Raw genomic sequence first — 27,940 nt, forward strand, 5'->3', positions numbered from 1 at the left:
ATGAATTTCACTATGACAGCAGGTTGATGCACGTATCAATGCCCACGGAGGGCATATTTAACACCACCTGTAAGAAAGAGATGCTTGTGGGATGCTGGTGCTTTCTGTTCATGTGGGTTTCCCGTCACTAACGAATTGGAGAAAATGAGTTGTAACATTGAAACAAAGCGTTTCCAGACCCATGTTCATATAACATCATTTCTTCATCTATGTGTGAGGAATGTGTCCTGCAATTTGTGCCACACAGTTTTGTTACACCCTTTATATCAGCAGCTAAATAGTGCTGAATTCACAACAATGATGCATCTCTTACCTTGTCAATGAATGTGCAGCCATGTAACCCCGTAATCTGGCAACGTCGTACATCAGGAACTTTAAAATAAGTATGAAGCAGTAAATTGAAACTGAATGTAAGATCTTTGCTAGGATTGTATATGCCTATATTGAAATGTAGCTCCTTTTCTCGTAGTATCAGTCTGTATGTGAGGCGAAATCTGAAATGAAAACTACTGCTATGAGATCTTTTACATTCTAACACAATGTTGTCTATTACTTTTGACCAAATTCTTTTAGACGACCACAGATAGAGGAAGAAATGATCATTCCAATATTAATGTGTAACATTTTAATTTAACAGTTATAATTATACACACACCCAACTTAAATATAAAATATATAATAGATACGGTCCACTCTGGAAGCAGACTTGAAGATCAGTTACTCTAATAACAACCTAATGGATAATTGACATACCAGAAAAAAAAATGTACATATTAATAATGAAGTCGTAAAACCACTTAAAGTTCATATCTAGGTAATTTTTAGAGCAGCAGTTTTATTGTATGCTTCTTTGTGGAAACAAACAGCAACTCTTGTCTGTGTTATCAAGACTTTCTAATTTTTTTAATTATTTGCATATTTTATGACTTAGTGTCATTTGATCCACTGGTATTGACTCAGATCATTAGACTATCAGACCAGACAGCTTTAGATCCTTTTAATTCTGTAATGAGCATAATTAGATCTATTTAATTGATAATTAAGCTCAAGTACTATTCTCATTCTACATAGATGCAGGGGAAATTGGCCGCAGTCCACAAACAGCTAGAAGCTATGTAGGGTGCAGTCAATAAGCTCCAGGCTGCCATGAGCAGTGCTTCTCGAGTGCCAACTATGGCATGCAGTCAACCCTGACACTACTATGCTGTTCAACATGCTTGATCTAGTGGGATCTCCTTCATCCAAGATGGAATGGCAGACATTAATAGGAGTTGCTCTTTATTGGGCAGATGATGAAACATCTGATGGAAATAGCAGCTGGATTGTGAGTGAAGTCCAATGTGGACACTGTATACTTTCCTCAAAGTGTCGCCCTAGATAAGGAAAAGGCTCTTGCTGGCAATTACTGAAGGCACTGCAAATATTGCAACTTAATGTGGCTGCCAAGTGGATATTGTACTCAGAAGATTCACTGATTCAGCAATGACCTCGGATGCAAATTTGATCTCTCTGCACTACAGAAGCACTTGCTCAGATCAAATATGAGTGGCATTCACATGTGGATTCTTTAGGTTGGAGGTAGCACTTTATACACTGGATGGTCAGTTAGTAATGGTACACATACCGAAGACAAAAGCAGGTTAGTTACAGCTGTTATGAAATGGAAAAGATACCAGTACATTATAAAAAGAAAATATAAACCTATTATTAGTTAACTGCAGGAGTGTTCAGAGTAATGTTCTACAACTACTGTTACTCAATAATACTAACAATGTGCATGTTATACTTGGAACAGAACATTTCTTGGAACAAAAAATAAATAGCAGTGAAATATTTAACAAAGAACTTAATATACATTACAAGGATACTTTGGACACATCTGGAAGCACTGTATTTATTTAAATAAATAAGTATGTAATGTCTACTGAGATGAACACAGCTCTACTGTAAGGATAAATGATGGCATCCTCTTGAGTAAAATATTCAGGAGCTAAAAATTGTCCCTCATTCGGATCTCTGGGTGGAGTACAGAAACATACAACAGACAAGTTAGCACAAAGTGTAACTCATACAATGTGCAAAATTTTATCTGAAATTTCTTACATGGGAGATCACCCTGTGATTCAGTGACTGTCATGTTGCAGTTAATCAGCATTAGGAATTGTGTCAAACTTCAATAACAATCATCTATTGTGACAATTAGATCAAATTTAACTGACTTGCTATTTCCAATAGTTATTGACAGTGCACGTTGTTTTCTTACTGATTTGAAAGTTAAGAGTCCAAGAACAGTGATTTAAGAGCTTTATGCAGGAACTATGTTAACAATTGACTTGCCACATGTTAATAATGGTGTTCAATTTCTTTAATGTTATGTTACTGTGCTCAATCACGATACAGGACATTAATCGAGTGGTAGTATGTGGCTAGCCAATTATCAGTGCATAAACTGTAATTAAGTGAGACTTGATCTGGCCACAAATCGTAAGTTATCCAGCAAATTGCAGTGAAAGTGTTTAAACTCCAAACCTGGTGTGGACCACATCATCTGAAATAGCCTACTTTAGATAAACACTTTTCAGCCACATTTGATGGAGGCACAGCTACTGATGGTACATTTGCAAAGGCAAATACGGCTACATTTCAATGGAGGTTTGAATGTTTTAAAAGAGAAATGTATAGGTTGAAGTTAAATACAGTGGCAATTAATGAATTTTGGTGTTAGGAGAATTGGGTAATGCTGGGGTAATGCTGGAGAAGGTCTAATAATAACACTGGTCCAAAAAGTTTTACTTTTTACATAAACAAAAGTAGTGATACTCTAAGATTTAGACACATCAAACACCAACATCAAGGCTGAAACGGTCTACTACCTTTGGGTTACAAGTAAATAACATGTTTACATTTCAGAGTCGCCCTTTTGGGACATTATTAGAGCTACATGCAAAGGCATTGTGACAAGGTTTTCTCTGCCCTAAGTTAGTGAGGTGGATGCTTCCTGTAGAATGAACAATGCCTTACACATGACTGATGTTTGCACCATACAGTTGCTTGAGCATTATCAAATGTAGAAACCAGATGCAATTTTAATTGTCATTTGTGGCAGCTGCGAGTTGTTGTGCTGATTTAGTGTGGTATTGATAACAACGATGCCATGGAATAGTTTCTCAAGTTGGCACTACAAGAGACACAGATGACATCGCCCTCTAGACGGTGCTGTTGAGGTCTACGAGCTCCGCGACTGCTTCAGCCATTTGATCAGGTGCAGCCAGCCAGGGCACTTCACTTCAGCATCACACCTACATACAAAGTTATGTAATCGTTTATCACCTTGTTCTTGCACCAGTAAACCACATTCTTGCAGTACCAACTTAAATTACCTTTTCCCGTTCCTACCCATGCGCCGCCTCCCAGGCGGGATACAAAAGATGGTTTGTTGAAAGACTGAACATTAAATACAAAGCAGACAATTGGAGACTCTTTATAGATGGTTCAAGAAGAAGCCTGAAAGCAATGCTGTTACATAATAGTAATGAAAGGCTATCTACCCCTGTCACATATACTGCCTTAGGTGAAGAAAGCTTGAGATCATTTGTAAACTGTTTTGATTACAATAAGAAGGAATGGCTGGTATGTAGAGATTTCAAAATCATTGTGATGCTGTTTGGTTTGCAAGGGCGTTACACTAAGTACTGCTGCTATCTGTGGGAGTGGGACTGTTGCACACGAGAGAAACACTACACAACATACATATTTATAAAGCTGAAGAACCTCTAGTGAATTTGAACATAATTGTTTTCCCACCATTGCACATTAAATTGAGATTGATGACAGCATTTGTTACGGCTGTGCACAGTAATTAAGCAGCATTTCAGTATTTGTGTAAGAAGTTTCCACAACTCAGCACATAGAACAGAAAAGGGATATTCATTGGTGCTCAGGAATGCCAGCTTTTCAAACACACATGTGCGCAATGGAGGAGAGAAATGAATGAGAAAGCCACGTGGTAGAATTTTGCACAGAGCATAAATTAATTGTAACTAACACTTTGTTTACTAATCGCAAAAGAAGGGTGTATATGTGGAAAAGACTTGAAGTAACAGAGGTTTCAGACTGATTAGGTAATGGCAACACTAACACGAATTATTTACAGAAGAATGGAAAAGCTGGTGGTAGCCGACCTTGGGAATGATCAGTTTGGACTCTGGAGAAATGTAGGAACATGAGAGGCAATATTTCTCTTAGAAGATAGGTTAAGGAAAGGTAAACCTAAGTTTATAGCATTTGAAGCTTTTGACAATGTTGACTGGAATATTCTCTTTGAAATTCTGAGGATAGCAGCAGTGAAATACAGGGGGTGAAAGGCTATTTACCACTTCTACAGATACCAGATGGTAGTTATTGGTAGTTATGAGTCGAGGGGACTGAAAGTGAATCAGTGATTGAGAAATGAGTGAGAAAGGATTGTAACCTATCCCTTATGCTATTCACCCTGTACAATGAGCAAGCAGTGAAGGAAACCAGAGAAAAATTTGAAGCAGGAATTAAAGTTCAGGGAGAAGAAACAAAAACTTTGCTATCTCTGAAAGAATTACAATGCCATTGGCAGACCTTGAAGGACTTCGATAAGCAACTGAATGGAATGGACTGTGTCTTGAAAGGCAGATACAAGATGAACATCAACAAAGCAAAACCAGGGTGATGGAATGTAGTCTAATTAAATCAGGCAGTGATGAAGGAATTAAGATTAGGCAATGACATACTAAAAGTGGTAGATGAATTTTGCTATTTGAATAGTGAAATAACTGATGATGGCTAAAGTAGAGAGGATGTAAACTATAGACTGGTAATGGCAAGAAAAGCATTTCTAAAGAACATCAAACGATGGAAAACCAGGATGGAATGTAACAATATATGAGAAGGAAAGTTGCTAATCACCATATAGCGGAGAGGCTGAGTTGCAGATAGGCACAAGAAGAATAAGAGAATTTTTTAATATTAGGGAGTCTTTTCTGAAGTTATTTGTCCAGAGTGTAGGCCTTGTATGACAGTAAAATGTGCACAGTAAACAGATTAGACAGGAAGAGGATAGAGGCTTTTAAAATGCAGTGCTACATAATAATGCTGAAGATTAGATGGGTAGATCAAGTATCCAACGAGAAAGTGCTGAACACACTTTGGGAGAAAAGAAATTTGTAGCACAATTTGACTAAAAGAAGGATCAGTTGATGCCATATTTTTGAGGCACCAAGGGATTACCAATTTAGTATTGAAGGGAAGTGTGGGATGTAAAAATTATAGAGGGAGACTAAGGGAGAATACAATAAGCAGGTTCACAGGATGTAGTGAACAGCGGTTATCCAGAGATGAAAAGGTTAGCACAGGGCACAGTAGCATGGAAAACTGCATTAAACCAATCTTTGAGATGAAGACTGCAACAGTAACAACAACAAAACAACACAGATGTGCGAATTTATTTCACTCGTGACAATTTCTTGTAAAATGACAAAAAACATTATACTCATATCTGTTGACTTTTCTGAAGAGCGGTCACTTCTATGTTGGAATCAACATGATTTCCGTAAGAATCTATCAAATGAAATCCATGTTGTTCTCTTCATTTATGAGATCTATGAGGCAGTTGGTAGTGGAGCTCAGGTTGATTCAGTGTTTCTCGATTTCCAGAAAGCCTTCAATAGAGTTACACAGCATCCCTTACAAATCAGAATACATACAAATGACCTGTCAGCTAACATCTGCAGCCCTATCAGGCTGTAAAAGGAAGGAACACAATTGTACACAGGGAGGTGATTTTTAGAAAATACAGAGAGACTTGCAGATTGCTACCCGATTCAAATGCTGCCAGCTGACTTATCGTTTGACAAAATTATTGTGATCAGTAACTGGAATTAGTTGGAGCCTGGAAGTATCTAGGAGTATCCATGTGAGCAATTTAAGGTGACATGACTATGTAAATTTTTAAACATAACCTTGGAGAAGGTCGACACCAGATTCAGATTTAAGAGAAGAAAACTATGAATGTGTACTTAAAATATGAAAGGAATCAAAAAACCCTCACTCAACCGCTTGTTCACTGTTTTTCATTGGTCTGGTACATTTACAAAATTGGGTACTGGAAAACCTACAAAAACTACGGAGAAGAGAACCTTCATTTGCAATATGGCATTTATCTCCTATGGGTGTGTCACGTAGCAAAAGTCTTCAAGTTTATGAAACAAACTAAGTCAAACATATAATTTAAATAATATATTAGCTAACATGATTATCACAGTCCTACAATTAGAGAAACCCGTGACCGTAAAGAGATCTACAGACAGCCTTTAGGCCTGTGTCCCACATGCAAATGAAATTAGGACGGTAGGAAATGATACTTGTAAACCATTTATCCTCCATCATGGTGGCTTGTGGAAGACACACAGTAAAACAAATAAACACAAGATTAAAAATGTCACTGACTGATTCTAGTACAGGATAATTTCCATGTCAATTTATTGCACCCCTCAATCCGATCCATTTACATTTCTTTAAAATTTGGCACGTTCTGTGATCCAGATAAGAGACAAGAAAATATATATATATTAAAAACAAAGATTCCAAGACTTACCAAGCGGGAAAGCGCCGGTAGTTAGGCACAATGAATAAAACACACAGAATTTGAGCTTTCGCAACCGGCGGCTGCTTCGTCAGGAAAGAGGGAAGGAAAAGGAAAGATGAAAGGATGTGGGTTTTAAGGGAGAGGGTAAGGAGTCATTCCAATCCTGGGAGTGGAAAGACTTACCTAAGAGGGAAAAAAAGGATAAATTGTGAAGAAAGTTGCAGGTCTACTAAGTTTGAAAATTGTGTGAAATTTACACACACGTTTCAACATAAATTACTGTAATTGTGGTTCTAATCCAGATACAACAATTAAACTTACATAACTGAAAATCTAATGAGTAGAGCTTTACATTGTGTGCAACATGATGGATTTTCAACAGTTTTCACATACAAGATCATTGACCTTTACCTTTGATCTCGAATATCTCCAAACACACACATTTATTTTATTTCATCTTTTTAAAGTATTATATTGTTCTGGTATGTTATTATAAACATGGCAAATATAAAGGTGGCACACCAAAGGCATAATGTCCAAAACAGTATTTCATCTACACCACTTCACTAAGCTATTTATCCTATTTTACAATCCATCAGTTTGCACTCCACTATTCGCTATTCTTTCATGAAAGTAACTGGGGGGGGGAGCAATACTGTTACTTATTATCTGTATTATTAATAGTTACAGTAACTTTTTTCTAATGTGTTTGTCTTGAGCGTCATTTCAGACACTCGCCAGATGAATGTTGTGCAACATGATATTTGTATAAAATTTCTTGCCATTAGCAATGATCTTAGGACAACTCTTAAGCTACCCATTCACAACCTGAGCGGTGTGCCAACTTGCTCGCCAGCCCGCTTGCACACCCTACTGACTGTGGGGGCAACAGCGATTGCTTGGTGGACCCTACCCGCCTGCACTGATGGTGTGTGGCCTGGTAAGTAGCAGTCCCAGCTAGCACGTAGCTGTTCGGCTTTAAACCAATGCATCTCACCCACACGCAGATGAATGGGTCAAGCCAGATCTGCTTAGTGGGGGAGGAGGGAGGGGATATGTGTATGGAGGCCTTTAGTCCCAATGTAATTCCACTTTAGTGTCTCTGTGCCATTGTGTTGCCAAACACTTGCCAGTCTTGTCAAGTTTGACTACTGCGTAAGCTGAGAACTCAGCCAATACCAGTCACTGTCATTCTGACCAATTAGTGAACATTTCTTGTTTTTACCTGACAAAGAGACTTACTTAACCAATTATCAGTAGCTTGTTTCCTGGATGTGGCTTGTTTACTCAAACTGCACTATACATGTGCTATGAAGTAGTATTTGGTAGTAGTTCATAAAAAATGGATTTCAAGTCAACATCGTATTTTTGCAAACCGTTTAGAGAAGGAGGTCATTCACGAATGTAAAAGATTTTGAGGAAAGTTCAGAGGCAGGTGGTATACAAGTTTCCTTCAGTGAATTATATGCTGTTAACGGACATACACAGATTTGTTGTCCCATATGATAGTCATTAGTGGGTTGCATTTGTCATAATAACTTGTAAAGAAGCAGATGAGCTACAACCTAGCTTCTTACATTCACATGGGCCACACTCATCAGTTTCGTTTCCTGTCAAACCAAACATTTGTGTTATCAAATAATGTGAAATTCTCACAAGATGGATCCAGAGACGCCAAATGGAAAGATATATTCTCCTTGAATCAGATCTCATGAACACTAACAATTTAATTGAAGACTTGAAATAAGTTGTAAACAATTTTTATGCATTTTCATTGAAGCTACACTGTAAATTATTTGTAACAACCCTACAATGATGTGGAACATATTTTTGTACAACGTAAGTTACGAATTTTACTTTTCAATTATTTGTATTTCATATTTATGTGCTGATTACTGCATTTTGATGTGTAACAATGTAAATAAAATAATTTTTGGGTAAGATGATATCATGTTCACAGTAACATACTGGAGCGGAAAAAAATAAACTGAAGATGGTGTGTTTTGAGATATTCAGTGGTCAAAGGTCAAAATCAAGGACACTGCAAGTAAAAACTCATAGAAACCCAACATTTTGCACATGGAAGCAGAGCTCTACTCATCAGATTTTGCAATGATGTGAGGTTAATTGTTGTATGTGGGTTATAACTATTACAATAGTCATTGATATTGAGACCAATGCATAGATTTCACATCATTTCTGAGCTTAGCCTACCCATAACTTTCTTCATGATTGTCATATACCTCTGCAAATTTGTAGTTTTCCATTTCTTATAAGGAGCATTGCACACCCCAAACTGAGATGAGATGACCAAGTTGAAAACGATACTTTTCTGTATCGAACTGACATGGAATTAGCCTAAACTAAAAAGGGGTTACAACGCTAAGCTTCCACAACCTACAGTGTAGCACCATTTGTGACTTGTGACTACAGACATGCAATTTTAATGTAAAAACCATTCAAATATTGTAGTTGCTCAATAAACAGCGAGAGAGATATATGTCCGAAATTACTTAGAGCATCAGGAAAACAAAGAAAAAGTCAACATGGTAACAGACTAGAGTGGCAGATATAAGTACAATAGCAATGTAAATGAAATGGGGATGGAGTGTACACACGAGGAAATGGTAGGCGGACCAAGGGAATTCTTGGCTGGACTCAAAGATATAAGAAAGACCAAAGCCACGCCTTAATGGATAGATAATATTAGGAAATGTATTAGAGCAACATGATTATTATAGGTCCCAGCGCATGGAAAAGATTAAGCACAGAAAAGTTTAGGGTTAGCTTTCATCCAGATAAGGCGATTAACTTTTCAACTTAAGAGTTCTATTTACTTCTGCATTAGTAACAAAGCTTGATATCACCTCATTTATTCTCCAGACCAAGCTGTACCCACTTTAAAGTGCTATTTCATCAAATCTGCCAAGGCTACCCCTCTTGAAGGACATCTCCGTGTTTAGATGGTCTAATCGAAACCAGGCACTATGAATAAATAAAAGAGCAGATAGTGGTTTATTTTTAAGATCATCATACTGTCTCAGTCAGTCATGGTGTGACATGGTCACACTCTAAATTTTCCTATAGCATAATTAAATCTTTTTGCTGTCTTTAAAGTTTTCTGAGTGTCCCATTAGAATGGTAGAAGTGTCTAAGGAAAACAAGCTTGGCTAATTTCAAAGTTGGAAGCTTCATTTAGGAGTACACAAGGCACATGTTTCTACAGATTTCTTCCTCCTACTGTCGTGGTCCTCCCCGTCCACCTCACCATATTTCTTGCATATCACAGCATATTTCTTACTTTCTTTGAAGACACCTCTGCAGACAGCTATTGTTATGACCTGCAGCTGTCTGCACTTCACAGCTGAAGGCAAGCAACAGTGCTGAAAGCAGTCAGGGATCATCTTATGCTGCCTCAACTACAGTGTGTTGATAGCTCTGAAAAATTCCAGTTTTTGAGGGTATTATTGTATTTATCTCAATAAAGTAGTTAATATAGATCAGATTTTAGGACTGCATGAGGGGAGGCACTTAGGCAGTCCTCCTCCTTGTGGTCCATATGTGAATGGAACAAGAAAAAACCCTAATAAGTAGTATTCTGGGACGTACCCTCTACCATGCACATCATAGTGGTTTGCAGGGAATGGATGCAGATGCGCTTCCAGATCCACAACTCCACTGCGTGCTCACATTATTGTAGTATGTTCTCAATGCACTGCCGTAAAAGTGGAAACAATTATTTGTGGGACATAATTTCACTGGAAATTAGTTTCCTGGCAATCTTTCTATGCAGAACTCACAATAATAAATTTTGAGACCAAAATTTCACTCACGGGTAGTTCCACATAGACCGAGTAAATTCACTGTCCATAATGGAGAAGATGGCTTCCACATCTCCACTTGGCAGCCTTTCTGGTGCCTTTTCTAAATTCCACCGAACAATACGTGCAAACCCATGCTGGGGGCCGAAGGTCCACTGTCCAAACTGAGCTGTGAATAGAGACAAAATTCTGAAACATACGAGCTTATGAGATAAGCTTTACTCTATTAATCTCAGTTTCATTTACAGAGTAGTAGCTAGGTAAAATAAAAGAAATTTAACAGAATCAATAACTTGCTGCAAAATCCATCAGCCTTTCAGCGATACTGGAGTCAAGAGTTTCTATATAATGTAGAAATTGTTTTAACCTTGTGACAATGATACTTACGAAATACAAAAGGAATGCCACCTCTGATAGGTTTCTTCCCATCAAATATGGCTTGTTTACTGAAATGAAAAGAAAACAAAAACATTAATTTGTTATCAAAAATAGGCCATTCACAATTTGACAAAAATAACAATTGCAGGACTATCCCCTAAATTACAGTTTTTGTCACATGTGATTAATAAATAATAACCAGTATGTGGAAGCTTGAAAAGTAATGAAATATGCTATAATCCAAAGAGTAGTTCTCATGAGCCATTAGTGAAACCAAACTATGAAGTTGCAGAGCTCATTTCATACATAGCTTTGAAACCCTTTCGTAAATCGCAAAATGCCTTAACCTGGTGAAAAGCGTTGTTTGCAATAAAAAAATAACTTTGCAACTGAGACTGACACATTGTATGATTATGAAATTGCATGTACATCTATTTTGAATCTCTGAACAGTGCATCTGAAACACCAGAGATGTACTATATCATCTACGCAGCATATAAATCGTTTTACATTGTACAGGCAGAACAGCTAATAAGATAGGTATAATGCTTTGGTTACAATTGTTTTGCAACATACAATGCTTATCAATAAACAAACAAATTAACTAGCAAGGAAAGCAAAAGATCAGAATGGATATGCTGTCAGCAAGATTATTCTCTTTCGGTAGTTACATCACCACTCCTCTCTTATAGAAATACCATGTTAGCCACCGCATTACAATTTGCATATATGTAAGTTTTCAAACTTACAGTGATGGATGTTACGATGCACTTCTGTCAACCATTATGTAAGTTTTGGAAGTGCTTTAATGTTTATGGATCTTGCACTATCTGCTTACAATTACGTATTATGCTATAACATTGCAAAAATACTGAAACTTAACTTGTCAATAAATACTCCCACCTTTAAGTGTAAAATGCTTAAGTAGCTCAAGCCAAGATGTTAAATAACTAAAAATGTATTTAACAGGTAAAAACTTCACTCTGTCCCATTACGTAATAAATATAATGAATTCTAGAATTCTACTGTACAGTACATGAAGTTCTCAACTTGAAATTCACAAGGTGCAGCAGCAAAGGCAGGCCACTCCAAACATATCCTCAAGAAGTAAATATAATGGGTTGTGGTTTTTACTACATTATAGCAGAGATGATGAGGTGAATTTTCTGAACTAATAGAGTAGCTTTACTTTTTATAACTGTCATATTATGTGATTGACTTTATTCAATGGAAGTGAGCACTTTTTCTGTGGCATTGTAAAAAAAACTTTCAGAAAGCACTTCAATTATATGACATGTGGATCTTGATTAAAATAATAATAATAATAATAATAATAATAATAATAATAATAGCAGCAACGAAACAGCATCTCAGACCATCATAGCACTGCCAGGAGAAGAGGGCACACTAATGTGAGTCCTTGTTTTGTTTTCTAAATAGCTTCTAGTACAGGGTACCGACATGACATGACTTGCACTTTCTACACATAGAATTACAGACTTTCTAAATCACTAAACCAGATGTAATCTAACTTAGGTTTGGTTAATGTGCTTATTGTAAGGCTCACATAAATATAAATGTGAACTTTTTTCATTTCATTCTCTTAGTGATGAGAGGAATTACTCGCACATGAATGGAGATGGAATAGGCACGCACATAGCTAACACTCAGGTATGCCATTTCAGTATCACTGAGTGAATAGTATGTTCTAGTGTCAGTTGTGAAACATTTAATTATTCATTTTCTCACCAGTGCAAGGGTGAAATCAAGTGACATTTGAAGTGATTCCCAACACAATTTGATGATGTTACTCTGAACAAAACTGAAGTATTAGATTGGTCCCAGAAGTATAGACATGGTCGTGAGAAAGCAGAAAATGCCATTTCTTAATTACAGCCACTTAAAACAATATGTGTGTGACCTTGTGGAAGGCTACAGTCACATTACTTTTGTTGAGACTGCATCATGGGTGAAGATGTGTATGAAAGTGTCCACATCATTTTAGTGGATACACTTTAATACTACTGGCCATTAAAATTGCTACGCCATGAATATGACATGCTACAGACGCAAAATTTAACTGACAGGAAGAAGATGATGTGATATGCAAATGATTAGCTTTTCAGAGCATTCACACAAGGTTGGAGCCGATGGTGACACCTACAAAGTGCTGACGTCAGGAAAGTTTCCAACCGATTTCTCATACACAAACAGCATTTGACCGGTGTTTCCTGGTGAAACGTTGTTATGATGCCTCGTGTAAGGAGGAGAAATGCATACCATCATGTTGCTGACTTTGATAAAGGTCGAATTGTAGCCTATTGCGACTGCCATTTATTGTATCGTGACATTGCTGCTCGCGTTGGTCAAGATCCAATGATTGTTAGCAGAATACGTTTACAAGACAACAACCATCTGCACAAACAGTTCGACAACATTTGCAGCAGTATGGACAATCAGCTCTGAGACCATGGCTGTGGTTACCCTTGTCACTGCATCACAGACAGGACTGCCTGCAATGGTGTACTCAACGATGAATCTGGGTGCACGAATGACAAAACTTCATTTTTTCGGATGAATTGAGGTTCTGTTTATAGCATCATGATGGTCACATCCATGTTTGGCGACATCGCGATGAACGCACATTGGAAGTGTGTATTCGTCATCGCCATACTGGCGTATCACCCGGCTTGACGGTATGGGGTGCCATTGGTTACACATCTCGGCCACCTCTTGTTCGCATTGATGGCACTTTGAACAGTGGACGTTACATTTCAGATGTGTTACGACCCGTGGCTCTACCTTCATTCGATCCCTGCGAAACCCCACATTTCAGCAGGATAATGCAAGACCGCATGTTGCAGGTCCTGTACAGGCTTTTCTGGATACAGAAAATGTTTGACTGCTGCCCTGGCCAGCACATTCTCCATATCTCTCACTAACTGTAAATGTCTGGTCAATGTTGGCCGAGCAACTGGCTCGTCACAATATGCCAGTAACTACTCTTGATGAACTGTGGTATCCTGTTGAAGGTGCAAGGAGAGCTATACCTGCACATGCCATCCAAGCTCTGTTTGACTCAATGCCCAGGTGTGGTTGTTCTGGGTACTGATTTCTCAGGATCTATGCACCCAAATTGTGTGAAAATGTAATCACATGTCAGTTCTAGTATAATATATTTGTCCAATGAATACCCGTTTATCATCTGCATTTCTTCTTGGTGTAGCAATTTTTAGAGAGAGAGAGAGAGAGAGAGAGAGAGAGAGAGAGAGAGAGAGAGAGAGAGAGAGAGAGAGAGAGAGAGAGAGAGTGTGTGTGTGTCATCAAAAAAGCTGTGTTCCAATGTTTCAGCTTACATTTTAATGACCCTCGTATTGTGACTGCCACATCAAATGCTGAAAACTTTGACCTTGAGCACCAATACATACTACACAGCAATCCACACAGGCAATACTACATGCAGAATTTCATCTGGACTTGCAGCACAAGCATGTGTTTCCTTTTAGACCTTTTGCTTTAGTAATCCAGAGGTGTTAAGCTGGTGAGCATGCAGGCCATTTCATGTTTCCCAAATGACCCGTTCAACAATCTCCAAACATTCTAATTTAGCTCAGCAATTTTAAGTGTACAATGGGGAAGACTTCAGTGACATCAGTACTACAATGATATTTCAAGTAGGATGTCTTCCAACATCTGTGGCAGCATACCTGTTAGCAATTAACTGAGGCACTAAAGTAATTGGTATAGGCCATCATATTCAAAAACAGAGCTATGAAAACAGGAAGAGTACGGCACTGCAGTCGGCAACGTCTATATTAGACTACAAGTGTCTGGGGCAGTTAGTAGATTGGTTACTGCTGCTACAATGGCAGGTTATCAAGATTTAAATGAGTTTGAAAGAGGTGTTATAGTCAGCGCATGAGCAATGGGAGACCGCATTTCCACGATAGCGATTTCACAAGTGCACTGTCATTATCACGAATCCGGTGAAACATCAGATCACCGCAATACTGCAGCCAGAAAAAGATCCTCCAAGAATGGGACCAACAACAACTGAAGATAATTGTTCAACCTGCCAGAAGTGCAACCCTTCCACAAATTGCTGGAGATTTCAACGCTGAGCCATCAACAAGTGTCAGCATGTGAACCGATCAATGAAACAACATCGGTATGGGCTTTCGGAGCTGAAAGCCCACTCGTGTACCCTTGATGACTGCACAACACAAAGCTTTATGCTTCACCTGGACCCATCAACACCGACATTGGACTGTTGATGACTGGAAACATGTTGCCTGGTCAGACAAGTCTCGTTTCAAACTGTATTGTGTGATTGGACATATACGAGTATGGAGACAACCGCATGAAATCATGGACCCTGCACATCAGCAGGTGACTGTTCAAGCTGGTGGAGGCTCTGTAATGGTGTGGGTGTGTACAACTGGAGTGATAGGAGATCCCTGATATATCTAGATACCACTGTGAAAGGTGACGCATACATGAGCATCCTGTCTGACCACCTGCATCCATTCAAGTCCAATGTGCATTCCAATGGACTTGGGCAATTGCAGCACGACAAAGCGACATACCACACTTCTAGAATTGCTACAGAGTGGTATCAGGAACACTCTTCTGAGTTTGAACACTTCCGCTTGCTGTCAATCTCCCCAGACATGAACATTGAGGATATTTAGGATGCCTTGCAATATGCTGTTCACAAGAGATCTCCATCCCCTCGTACTCTTACGGATTTATGGACAGTCCTAAGGATTCATGGTGTCAGTTCCCTCCAGCACTGCTTCAGACATTAGTCGAGTCCATACCACATAGCGTTGCGGTACTTCTGCGTGCTCGCAGTGGTCCTACACAATATTAGGCTTGTGTACCAGTTTCTTTGGCTCTTCTGTGTATATACACTAATTAGGCTAAACAGTATGACTACCTGTTTAATTGTGTTGTTGTTTCACTTTTTCAGCATAACAGAGATTCTGCTTGGCATGGATTCTACTACACCTTGACAGTATTTCAGAAGTATGTGACGCCAGATGTCTATGCACAGGTCAAGCAATTCCAAAAAATTGTGGGATGGCCACACGGCTGGTACCTGACATGCGTTCCAGTAGGTGCAGATCAGGCACACTTGCTGACAAAGACATCAATGTGAGTTCACTACAATGCCTCTCTCACCACTGTAGCATATTCTGACATTTCAATACTGACAGTTATCCTGCTGGAAGTAGTCATTGCAGTAGGGGAGTTTCAAGAGGGAACAATGCTGATGGTCCGCAATAATGTTCCTGTAGCTCACAGCTGTTATGACGACTTCAATTACTGCCACATATACAATGGAAGCACAACTCAGGGTACCCATAGCATAATACTGTCCTCAAGGGTCTGCATCTGTGGTACACGTTTCGTGTAGTCATTTGCCTGGATGATAGCACATGTAAGGACCCAACCATCAATCTGGTGTAACAAGATTTTTCGACAGGCAACTTGTTTCTATTGATCCACAGCGAAAACTCAGTGGCGTTGTGCCCACTATGATCATAACTAACGATGTCACTGCGTCAACGCAGGAAGACATTGATCGTGTGACGTGTAACTCCATATTCAACAATGGCCTTTGAGTGGTGTGCTCCAAAGCACTTGTGCCTGCACCAGCATTGTACTCTGTCGTTAGATTTGACACAGAGCCGGCCATGGTGGCCGAGCGGTTCTAGGCGCTACAGTCTGGAACCCTCCATCCACTACGGTCGTAGGTTTGAATCCTGCCTCGGGCATGGATGTATGTGATGTCCTTAAATTAGTTAGTTTTTAAGTAGTTCTAAGTTCTGGGAGACTGATGACCTCAGAAAATAAGTCCCATAGTGCTCAGAGCCATTTGGCACAGATTGCTGTCTACCCTGCATTAAACAACAGGGGATCCTCTGAACTCTAGGTTTTGTGATGAAATGTGATCGTCCAATACCGTGCAGCCTACTCAGTATTCACCATCTTTCAACCACTTTCCAAAGCGCTCGCGGCAGTAGCATGCCAACCCGCAACGAAATTTGCTGTTTCAGAGATTTTTGTTTCCAGCTGCAGGGTCATAACAATGTGCCCTTTGTCGAAACTGCTTGTATCAGTGGATTTCCACATTTGCAACACATATCTGCACTATAATGACTGCCCATTTGTCTCTCTTCCGCTTACATTCTTCCTTTACTGTGTCACTTGCCTGTAACACTATCAAGACATATTCAGTATCACAGTGGCTAGGGGTATAATGTTTTGGCTCATTAATGTACAAACTTGCAGCTATTGAGTGTCTCCTCAATAAAATGAGGTCCATTTGTGAGATCCTTGAAAATCTCATACCATGCCTTGACAGACCAAGTTGCTTGTTATACATTTCTCTCAGTCAGTACGGATTCTCAACTGACAAATAGTGTATACTGTGAAAATTGATTTTCCCATTCTTTGTAAACAATGCTTCATTCTTCTCTTCCGCTTCCATTCTTCCTTTACTGCGTCACTTGCCTGTAACACTTCCAAGACATTTTCAGTCTCACGGTAGCTAGGGGTATAATGTTTTGGCTCATTAATGTACAAACTTGCACAGAATTGCCAAACCACTTTGCAGTTGTTTTTTTTTTTTGTATGCCATTTGGAGAACTGTAACCGATTTTGAAAAGCACAACCATGAAGCTGACAGTGGTTTGTGGAACAGATGAAATGTGTTGGAACGCAATATTTGCAAAAAACTTACAAAGATGATCCCACTTACACATTCACACTATCAGACACTGACATGTGGACTGTGTGTTACAGCCGCTATAATATTAGCTGTATTGCCCTTATCACTTGGCGTTCTTTTTGACTGGTGTAACTTAATCTTTACACTTCCAATTCCTTGGTTTTATAAAAGTAAGTTTTGCAAAGAGATTGTGAATACTTGGCATGATCAAGATACAATTCATACATACAACTGCACTACTGTTCTAACAGTCTGGCAACATTTCCAAAATCCATATCCACTTTTTCGACCATTAGAAACAAAGGGTAGGGAAAGTTTCAATTGTATGGTCAAAAAAATAAAGTTACCTAATAAGATTATGTTTGTTTGCAACTATATGTGTGCAGTCCTCGTAAACACTGAAGTCTCTGTGCCACAGTACCACAACATGCAGCAAGATCCAAAAACAAAATGATGCAGCCCATATGCATTTTATTCATATTGTTGTATGAATATCTATATCATTTTTACAATATATTTCTTTCTTTCTGAGTGAGTTGGAGGTAGCAGTGCAAAATACTGGTATCGGTAACCTGCGACTCAGCAACTCAGCTATATGGTGTGCAGCAACTTTCCTTTTCATAATATCGTTACATTCCATCCTGGATTTTCCATTGTTTGAAATTTTGTGTATTTAAATACATGGGAGTCACTTTTCTTAAAATGGAATAAGCACACAAGATATCACGAACAAACTTGAACAAGGTGGGCAAGGAGAAAAAGTAACTGGCTAACTTAACTCCTTGCTATGGAATGACAAAATTATGAAGTGAACAAAGGTCTTGCTGCACATTTAAGTCACAGAGAATAGGTGTATCACCAAATATGGCACTGAAATATGAGAGCTAATAAAGGGGAAAAATAAACTGGTGTCCTTCGAGATGGCTTTTTCGTAAAGAGCTTGTTGAATCTCCAGATTACAACACATCAGAAATGACAGACTACGATAAATTATTGGAGAAAAAGACACTATTTTTGATGCTACAGGTAGAAACACATTGATTTGTTATGGCTGTGTCCTGCAACTGATGGCCAAAAAGGAAATGCGGAAGACTACATAGAAGACGGACTCAGTGAATGCAATGAATTCCAGGGGTCTTCAGGAAGAAGATTGGACAGATAGGAAACTGGTTGGATTTTAATGATGTGAATGTTCAATTCTTCACCATCATGTGACACTTTGTACTGGTTTGTAGCGCTTATGTGATAATTTTACACTAACTCTGTTGATTTCCCACCTCCTAATTCTTCTAGTTGCAGTTTCATGGAATTACAATTACTAACGTTCACATATTAGTCTGCAGTACCACTTTCTCTTGTATTATGACACACACAGCTCATGGCAGGTTATAAGTACGTCCTGAAGTATTAACTAATATGTGTTTAAATCACATCAAGTGCGACTATTATGTGGAAGATATCTATCAAATTTCGGATAACTAACTTCTCTGCTGTGTAATTCCTTTACATATTAAGAAGTTCCCTTATTCGTCACCTGTAATCTATCCACTTGTAAATGGTATGTTTGTTAATAAGGAATACACAGCGCAAAAAAGTATCTCTTCTTCTAAGTCACTTAATTGTCTCCTATTGCTATGCATGAGTTTGAAGTTTGGCTCAAAGGTTTCTACAACCTCCTTCTGTAGTGTAGCAAAAGCGTGACTCCCTGCAACATGCTCAGATATGCGCAAACAGCAAGATGTCGACAAATGCGGGAAATACGCCTCAGCTCAGAAGTTTATGTGAGGTTAAAGCTGGTTAACGATGACACGTTGGTATCGAATTTCACCATAATTCTGTCGAACGCCATCATTGACATCTCACACAATGGAAGATAGTCACACCACCTCCTTATCCACATTTCTCCCCTTCTTTTGACGCCTCTGCGATGGAGGTCAGAACCAAACGTTGAAATCATTGTTTTCTTATACGTGACTCTGGAAGACATTTCAGACACACTACCAATCACAATCGACACGAAAAGGAATAAGGAAATGATATGAAGGGAGTCAATGAAACTAACCCTTTCCTTGGGTGCTTATTTCCTTATATTTATCTCCTAAGGGGTGTCGAAGGAGTTGCCTGTCCTCAGGGCTGGAGCAGCTACGAGGCACTACTTAGCTTTGGGTGTCGAAGTCTGACAGGTAAATTTTTAACGTGCTCAACAATGGTGCGTGGGTGGCACCGAGCGTGTTTTCAAACTGATGACTTTTAGAGGAACTCTTCGCCCTTCTATTGATTCAAATGTCAAAGCTGCACCCCTCTGTCATCACACATCAAGACGGCTGGGAAAGCATCAGCATTCTTTTCTGCTTCAGACCACGTTGAAATTTCGTCGAATGATTTTGAACGGCCTCTAGTGGTTCCACCCTGCATACTAGAGCACAAATTTCGGTCGCACTACACTCCAGAAGGGTGATATCACATTCAACGGGATTGTAGCCCCACGACGTCCCTTAGAGTACCGTTGAATCGTCATTGTGGGGAGGGGGGAGGAGGGGCTGTCAGCAGCGTCTAATGTGGTCGAGACCACCGCCCTGTTGCTCACTGCACTGCGAACTGTCGTTTTCAACCGCTAGATGCATGGGAATCAACGCCCCAAGGAAAGGTGTGGTTTCTTAATGCCTTTTATGCCACCTCCTGAGCCCTTTTCATGTCAGTTCCGATCAGCGGTGTGTTTAAAAGGCTTTTCTCACCCACCCATGCAAAACAGAATAATTTCAATGCTGGTCGTGTCGGTTCTGACCTCCTCCGCAGAAGCATCAAAAGAAGGGGTGAAATGTAGGCAGTAGACGAGTTTTCCATCGTATAATGCGCCGACAGCGGCGCTGGGCAGAATTATGGTGAAATTTGGCGCCAATGTGATATTAGTAACCCGCCTTACACGCCATATGAACTTCTGAGTTCTGGCCTTTTTTCGCGTAGGTCGACACTTTGCTGTTGGCAGCGTCGCCGAGTCTGGGAGCGAAGTCGCAGACGCCACGCTTTTGCGCCATTAGAGGGGAAGGTTGTAAGCACCTTTAAGCCAATTTCACACTTATGCGTTGCAATGGAAGACAATTACGGGAATTCTAAAGAGTGATACTTTCAGAGCACGATACTTCCGACCACAAAAGTTTGAGGGGGAAAAAAAAAAAACATCCCTCTCCTCTCCTCAACTGCCGCAAGCAAGAACACTGATGCAGTGTGAACGAATCTCCGGTAGCTGCTAAAACGAGACAGCAGAAGGCGACCTACATTCTTTTTCCTGTCCTTACCCCGCGTGTTCATTTGTATTTGGTAATGTATGGTAGAGGATGGGCTGGTGCCCTTCCTGTCACCACGCTGTTTGACTACTCCTGTGGCATGCTACCGTACTGTGGCGCCAGGATTTCAATGAGTATCAGAAATGCGGTCATGTGCCTGCAAACAAACAAAATATTAATTACATTACTTCATTTTTATTACATTATAATTACCCCTCGCATAAATACATTCCAAGAACACTACACAAATCTGTTCTATTTAGAGTCGACTAAAGCAGCGTTCTCAAACTGTGTCCGCGGAACACTGGTGTTCCGCTGGAAACATCTAGATCTACAGTGGTGGAAATATTTATTGTATCACTATGAGTTACGTTGTCTTTTTGTCTTTCGCAGCAGTTTGCTTCAGGTTATACCAGTGCCATTGTTGCTACACCTTGTTGACATATTGTTGCCTTAATAATCTGACTTCTTCACGCATGTTTTCCAACAATACGCAACTCTTTATTGTTGTCGTTTGGTTTTACAATCAAACCATTGTTTATACTGCCATTTTGAGACTTTGAAGTGAGAAGATGGGCAGGTCAGTTGAATTAACGCCAGAAAAGAAAGCTGCTATACTTGCTTATTCGTCTGTTGGTCTCAGCACCAGAGATATAGCCTCTAAGACAGGATTTAATGAGTCTACGATTTCGAGTTTACTGAAGAAATACAGGGAAAAAGGAAATGTTGATCGTGAGAAAGAGGTCGGAAAAGGGCTTCTATTGCCAAACAGGACAGGGTATTGGAAAGGCTTTCGCTTAACGATCGTCACCTGTCATCAACTGAACTAAAGGGAGACTGGGAAGAAATGTGTGACATCTTAGTAACCAGTAGAACTGTAAGAAATAGACTACTGGAGGCTGGGCTCTCAGCCCGTCGTCCTAGAAGCAAGCCTTATTGACCGAGATAATGCGACTACAGCGACGAAAATGGCCAAAGGCACATGCGACATGGACACCAGAGATCTACATCTACATCCATACTCCGCAAGCCACCTGACGGTGTGTGGTGGAGGGTACCTTGAGTACCTCTATCGGTTCTCCCTTCTATTCCATTCTCGTATTGTTCGTAGAAATAAGGATTGTCGCTATGCCTCTGTGTGGGCTCTGATCTCTCTAATTTTATCCTCATGGTCTCTTCGCGAAATATAAGTAGGAGTGAGCAATGTACTGCTTGACTCCTCGGTGAAGGTATGTTCTCGAAACTTCAACAAAAGCCCGAACCGAGCTACTGAGCGTCTCTCCTGAAGAGTCTCCCACTGGAGTTCATCTATCATCTCCATAAGGCTTTCGCGATCACTAAATGATCCTGTAACGAAGCGCGCTCCTCTCCGTTGGATCTTCTCCATCTCTTATCAACCCTATCTGGTATGGATCCCACACTGGTGAACATTATTGAAGCAGTCGGCGAACAAGTGTACTGTAACCTACTTCCTTTGTTTTTGGATTGCATTTCCTTAGGATTCTTCCAATGAATGTCAGTATGGCATCATCTTTATATGATCATTCCATTTTAAATCACTCCTAATGCCTACTCCCAGATAACTTTCCAGTTGCCGACCTGCTATATTGTAGCTAAATGAAAAACGATCTTTCTTTCCATGTATTCGCAGCACATTACACTTGTCTACATTGAGATTCAATTGTCATTCCACGCACCATGCGTCAATTCGTTGCAGATCCTCCTGCACTTCAGTACAATTTTCCATTGTTACAACCTCTCGATATACCACAGCATCATCCGCAAAAAGCCTCAGTGAACTTCTGATGTTATCCACAAGGTCATTTGTATATATTGTGACTAGCAACGGTCCTACTACACTCTCCTGCGGCACACCTGAAATCACTCTTACTTCGGACGACTTCTCTCCATTGAGAATGACATACTGCGTTCTGTTATCTAGGAACTCTTCAATCCAATCACACAATTGGTCTGATAGTCCATACGCTCTTACTTTGTTCATTAAACGACTGTGGGGAACTGTATCAAACGCCTTGCTGATTCCTACAAAGTAGATTTCTAGTCTCCAGAAAAGTCATTATACTCGAACATAACACGTGTTCCAAAATTCTACAACTTATCGACGTTGAGATATAGGTCTGTAGTTCTGCACATCTGTTCGACGTCCCTTCTTGAAAACAGGGATGACTTGTGCCCTTTTCCAATCCTTTGGAGCGCTACGCTCTTCTAGAGACCTACGGTACACCGCTCCAAGAAGGGGGCAAGTTCCTTCGCGTACTGTGTGTAAAATCGAACTGGTATCCCATCAGGTCCAGCGGCCTTTCCTCTTTGGAGCGATTTTGTTTCTCTATCCCTCTGTCGTCTATTTCGATATCTACCATTTTGTCATTTGTGCGACAATCTAGAGAAGAAACTACAGTGCAGTGTTCCTCTGTGAAACAGCTTTGGAAAAAGACATTTAGTATTTCGGCCTTTAGTCTGTCATCCTCTGTTTCAGTACCATTTTGGTCACAGAGTGTCTGAACATTTTGTTTTGATCCACCTACCGCTTTGACATAAGACCAAAATTTCTTAGGATTTTCTGCGAAGTCAGTACGTAGAACTTTACTTACGAATTCACTGAACGCCTCTCGCGTAGCCCTCCTGACACTACATGTCGCTTCGCGTAATATTTGTTTGTCTGCAAGGCTTTGGCTATTTTTATGTTTGCCGTGAAGTTCCCTTTGCTTCCGCAGCAGTTTTGTAACAAGGTCACCGTACCACGGTGGCTCTTTTCCATCCTTTAACGATCTTGCTTGGCAACAAAGTAAATCTTTTCAGACGAGTCCAAATTTAATCTGCATGGCTCAGATGGAAAAGTGTTCGTACATCGAAGAAAAGGTGAAGAATTTTTGCCATCGTACAGTCAAACACCCACAAGGGCAGATAATCTGGGGGGGTGCATTTGCAGTCACGGAGTACGTTGTCTGGACTTCATCAATGGCACTGTTAACGCAGATACCTACATAAGCATCCTTGAAATGAAGCTTATGCCAACCATTAGAGACTAGTTTCCACTTGCATTTTTTCAGACTAAATTGTTCCTTGAGTCCTATGACTAATATTTGCACCAAACACCAAACATATTGCTTTCTTGGTTGATTATCACGTACTTCTACATTTCAGGTAAAATCTTTCCTTCGACAGAAACAGCTCTGATCTCAATCCTATTGAGAACTGTTGGAAGGTTATGGGAAATGCTATCACCAAAAAGAAGCCACGGAATAAACGGGAGCTGTTGGAGACCCTTGTGCGTGTGTGGTGTCATGAAGTGAATGAGAAGTACATCAAAAAGTTAATTCTTTCAATGCCTTCACGATGCCAAGCGGTGATTAAGGCACGTGGTGGAGCAACAAAGTATTAAATGCAACAGTGTGTTCATATGAGGCAATACAAACAGTGAAATCCATCAGTGTTATGTTTCAACATTAATATGCAGTGTTTCTTTCAACAGTAGAATTCATATTTCAGAACAGCAAACAGAATAGCTGACATACCCACTTGCACTCATTTTTCAGGAAAGTGTTAAATTATTTATATAAACATTTTTATAGAAACAAAAATTAAGATTAAAAAAGAAATTGACAAAAATTATTGTATATAATCGTTTCTGATATAAATCAAGAGAAATCAGGCAAATTTCGCTCAGTTATTCAATGATTGCAACAAAAATCGTTAATTGCAAGAGGTGATGCAATAAACATTTCCACCACTGTACATCGATACTCTGCGATCGACCATACGCGACCATACCGGATGACACCCCGTACCACTACCAGTCATATCCTTTCCGGTTCCATTCTCAAACAGAGCGAGGGAAAAACGACCGTCTATATGCCTCCGTATGCGCCCTAATTTCTCGCATCTCATCTCCGTGGTCCTTATGCACGACATTCGTTGCAGGCACTTCAATCGTTCTGCAGTCAGCCACAAATGACGATCCTCTAAATTTTCTCAAGTGTTCCCCGAAAGGAACGTCGCGTTCCTCCAAGGAATTCCCACTTGAATTCGCGAAATATGCCTTGAACACTTGCGTGTTTCTCGAACCTCCCAAAACAAATCTAGCACCCCGTCTCTGAATTGCTTCGGTATCCTCCTTTAACCCGACTCGCTACGGATCCCAAACATTCGAGCGGAAATCAAGGACAGGACGCACTAGCGCCCTATATGCTGTCTCCCAACGAAGTGAAGTCGACTATTCGCCTTCCTTACCACAATCCTAAAATACGTAAGCGCTCCGCGAAAACTTAATAACATGACGTTTTCCGACATTTTGACGGAACTAAGTGTAAAAATTTTATTATGATTTCTGTATGACCAGTAACTATGTAAAATTGAAGTAATCATAGAATAATAAAAGTTTTTTCACGTTTTAAAAATTTTATCAACTTTCAAAATAAGCAAGGTGTTCCATGAATGTACCATGGTTCCCAAAGGGTTGCGCCAGAGAAACAGTTTGGGAGCCCGTGGATTAAAGAGAAACGTTTTCTTACCCTGCAGTCCAAAGTCTCTCTTGCTGCATTCTCAGTTTTTTTTTCCCCCTTCACACATGTTGCAAATACAGCTAAACCGAATAGCGCACATCTTGGAAGTTAAGCAACGTCAATAAACTCGAAAACGACGTGTACAACAGCACACATTATCGATACGGCGCTAGCTGTCGTACGACGACGCCCGTCCCAGTTGCTATTACCAATGTGGATGTCTGTTGGTAGATTCTACGGATCTTTGGTCAATTGCTAGTACGTGGGCATCGACCACAGCAATCATGACGACGACATAAGAATAGTACTCCTTGCCGCTTATCTGTAGTGTAATAGTAGCAGCAGTTGTCAACCGTAAACTGCTTTTACATGGATACTGGACGCAACGAGGTATTACAATTTAAGAACAACTAAAACTTAGTAATTGGTATACATAGACATTTATGTACTTCAGGGTCTGGTTTGGCAAGGATGAGACAGGCAGTCGGTTGTGGCCTTACAGGAAGAACCACCCCAACATTTGCCTGAAATAATTTAGGAAAACTACGGAAAACCTAAATCAGGAAGGCCGGGTGAAGATTGGAGCCTCCATCTTCCCAAACACAAAACAGCAGTTATCTCATGTGGTGTATCGCTAGCGTACAAAACTGTTTTGTACATAAGTCATTCAATAATGCAACTAGTTCATAATGTAACACTACTCACACTATCAGCTGACATGACGACCATAGCGGCATCATTGGCTTTCATTTTATGTACCGCAACTTTCATTAGCCGCTCTGAAAAAACGCGTCAGCAGTCCTCTCTAACGAGTCATATATTGAGTTCAGAAACAGGATAAAGTCTTAGCTTATACACCGCATAGCTTCGGAAAAAATCCAACAGTGTGAAAATGTTAGGTGAAACAATAGCCCTTTTATCATCATCATCATCACCACCACCACGATGGCCACCACCTAACAACCACCACCACTTATATTTTTGTTACTTTTTTTACCAACCACTTAACTATGTTATCTAAGTAATACTTCACTGTACAGAACGTATTGCTTAACAGATACTTTTAATTGCCTTTTTAAATAAATTGCCTGCCAAAAAAGTTAAGCATGCAGGAGGAAGGGAGATGGAATCGAAATTAAACTTCACGGGTTGAGAGGGTGTGAGTTAGTATTTCAGTAATCACAGAATAGTCAAAATTGCAAAGAAATTTGCAGAATCAGCACACATGTAAGTACGATGTTGCACCGCATCTAGCTTGGATACTTGAAATGCTTCGGTTGAGAACGGTATCAAAGCCGTTACATCCTCTCTTGAGGCAAGCTGGCCTGTAACTCTTCCTTGATATTCATGGTATTGGCACTGGGACGGAGATGATGTCCAAGTGACCCCGCACATCTTATATCGGGGTCAGATCTGGGCATATTTCTGGCTTGCAGAATACCTGGACATCACGCAGACAGTTCATGGAGACACGACCCATATGCCGTGCGGGATTAGCCGAGCGCTCTCAGGCGCTGCAGTCCGGGACTGTGCAGCTGGTCCCGGCGGAGGTTGGAGTCCTCCCTCTGGCATGGGTGTTTGTGTGTTTGTCCATAGGATAATTTAGGTTAAATAGTGTATAAGCTTAGGGACTGATGACTGATGACCTTAGCAGTTAAGTCCCATAAGATTTCACACACATTCGAACGAACCATATGTCTTGCTGAAAAAATGGTAACACGGTACAGTCGCATGAGAAGCAACACACGGGGATAGAGGATGTCCGTGGCGTACCGTTGTGCAGTCAGATTTCCCTCCATCGCTACCAGCCGTGACCATAAGTCTTACGCGATGGCTCCCAACGGCATGATGCCAGGAGTAACACCGTTGCGCCCCTCTAAAAACATTCTCCAGGTCGCGGGTATAATCATGCAGAATTGCGATTAAGCGGCAGTCCATGCTTGTTGGGGATCACTCCAAACGCAGTAGTTTATGTTGTTGTGTTAACGACAGCCTAATACAGCTGCCGCCAGTCTCCGAGCAAGGCCGCGGGGTAACACAGAATGTTCCATGGAGTCAGTAACCTGTTCTCGGATGGCAGGCGTGGATGTGAAGGTGTTAAGATATACTTCTTGGACAGACGTAATTGACCGGAATTTTAAGTTCCCGCATAGTCCAACATTGAGCCAGCGTCACGCCCGAATACCCCACAAATCTCGATATTGCACGATTAATGGAGACAGTATGAGGGCCCTTTCAAATTCTGTCAGGTGCTGGTAACACCTTCTCACATTAGTACGCCATCTCCGTGCGCTTCAGTGGTCACTAGACACCTGACACTATTCGCACCGCTTATATGCCCCACCAGGCCTGGCAAAAACACAACTGTACTTCGTCATTGCACACACTGTGTGTACGAGTACTGGGTGCTTTACATTTGTTGTCTGGCAGTGTAAGCTCTCTGATCTCATTTTATTGTACATTTTTTTCCCATTGGCAGGAAATGCTGTTTTAAGTTTTATGTTTATTGTTGCTCGGTGACAAATTCTGTAGCGCGTCACTCCGGTCCTGGCAGTGTCTTCCCCAGGAACTGGAAGCCTACC

At 40.3% G+C, this 27,940-nt stretch overlaps 1 protein-coding gene across 1 annotated transcript in view; it reads right to left on the reverse strand.

Annotated features, from left to right (window-relative positions):
• The window catches only part of LOC126272256 (uncharacterized), a 240,099-nt gene that overhangs the window by 18,807 nt on the left and 193,352 nt on the right, over positions 1 to 27,940 (reverse strand). The window contains exons 3-5 of the mRNA XM_049974972.1: positions 10,825 to 10,883; positions 10,450 to 10,606; positions 314 to 494 (exon numbers count right to left, since the gene is read on the reverse strand). Coding sequence (XP_049830929.1) covers positions 314 to 494; positions 10,450 to 10,606; positions 10,825 to 10,883 — 397 coding nt within the window. The remainder of the gene's footprint in view (positions 1 to 313; positions 495 to 10,449; positions 10,607 to 10,824; positions 10,884 to 27,940) is intronic.

Source organism: Schistocerca gregaria, chromosome 5 (genome assembly GCF_023897955.1).
Source record: "Schistocerca gregaria isolate iqSchGreg1 chromosome 5, iqSchGreg1.2, whole genome shotgun sequence".
NCBI lineage: Eukaryota > Metazoa > Arthropoda > Insecta > Orthoptera > Acrididae > Schistocerca > Schistocerca gregaria.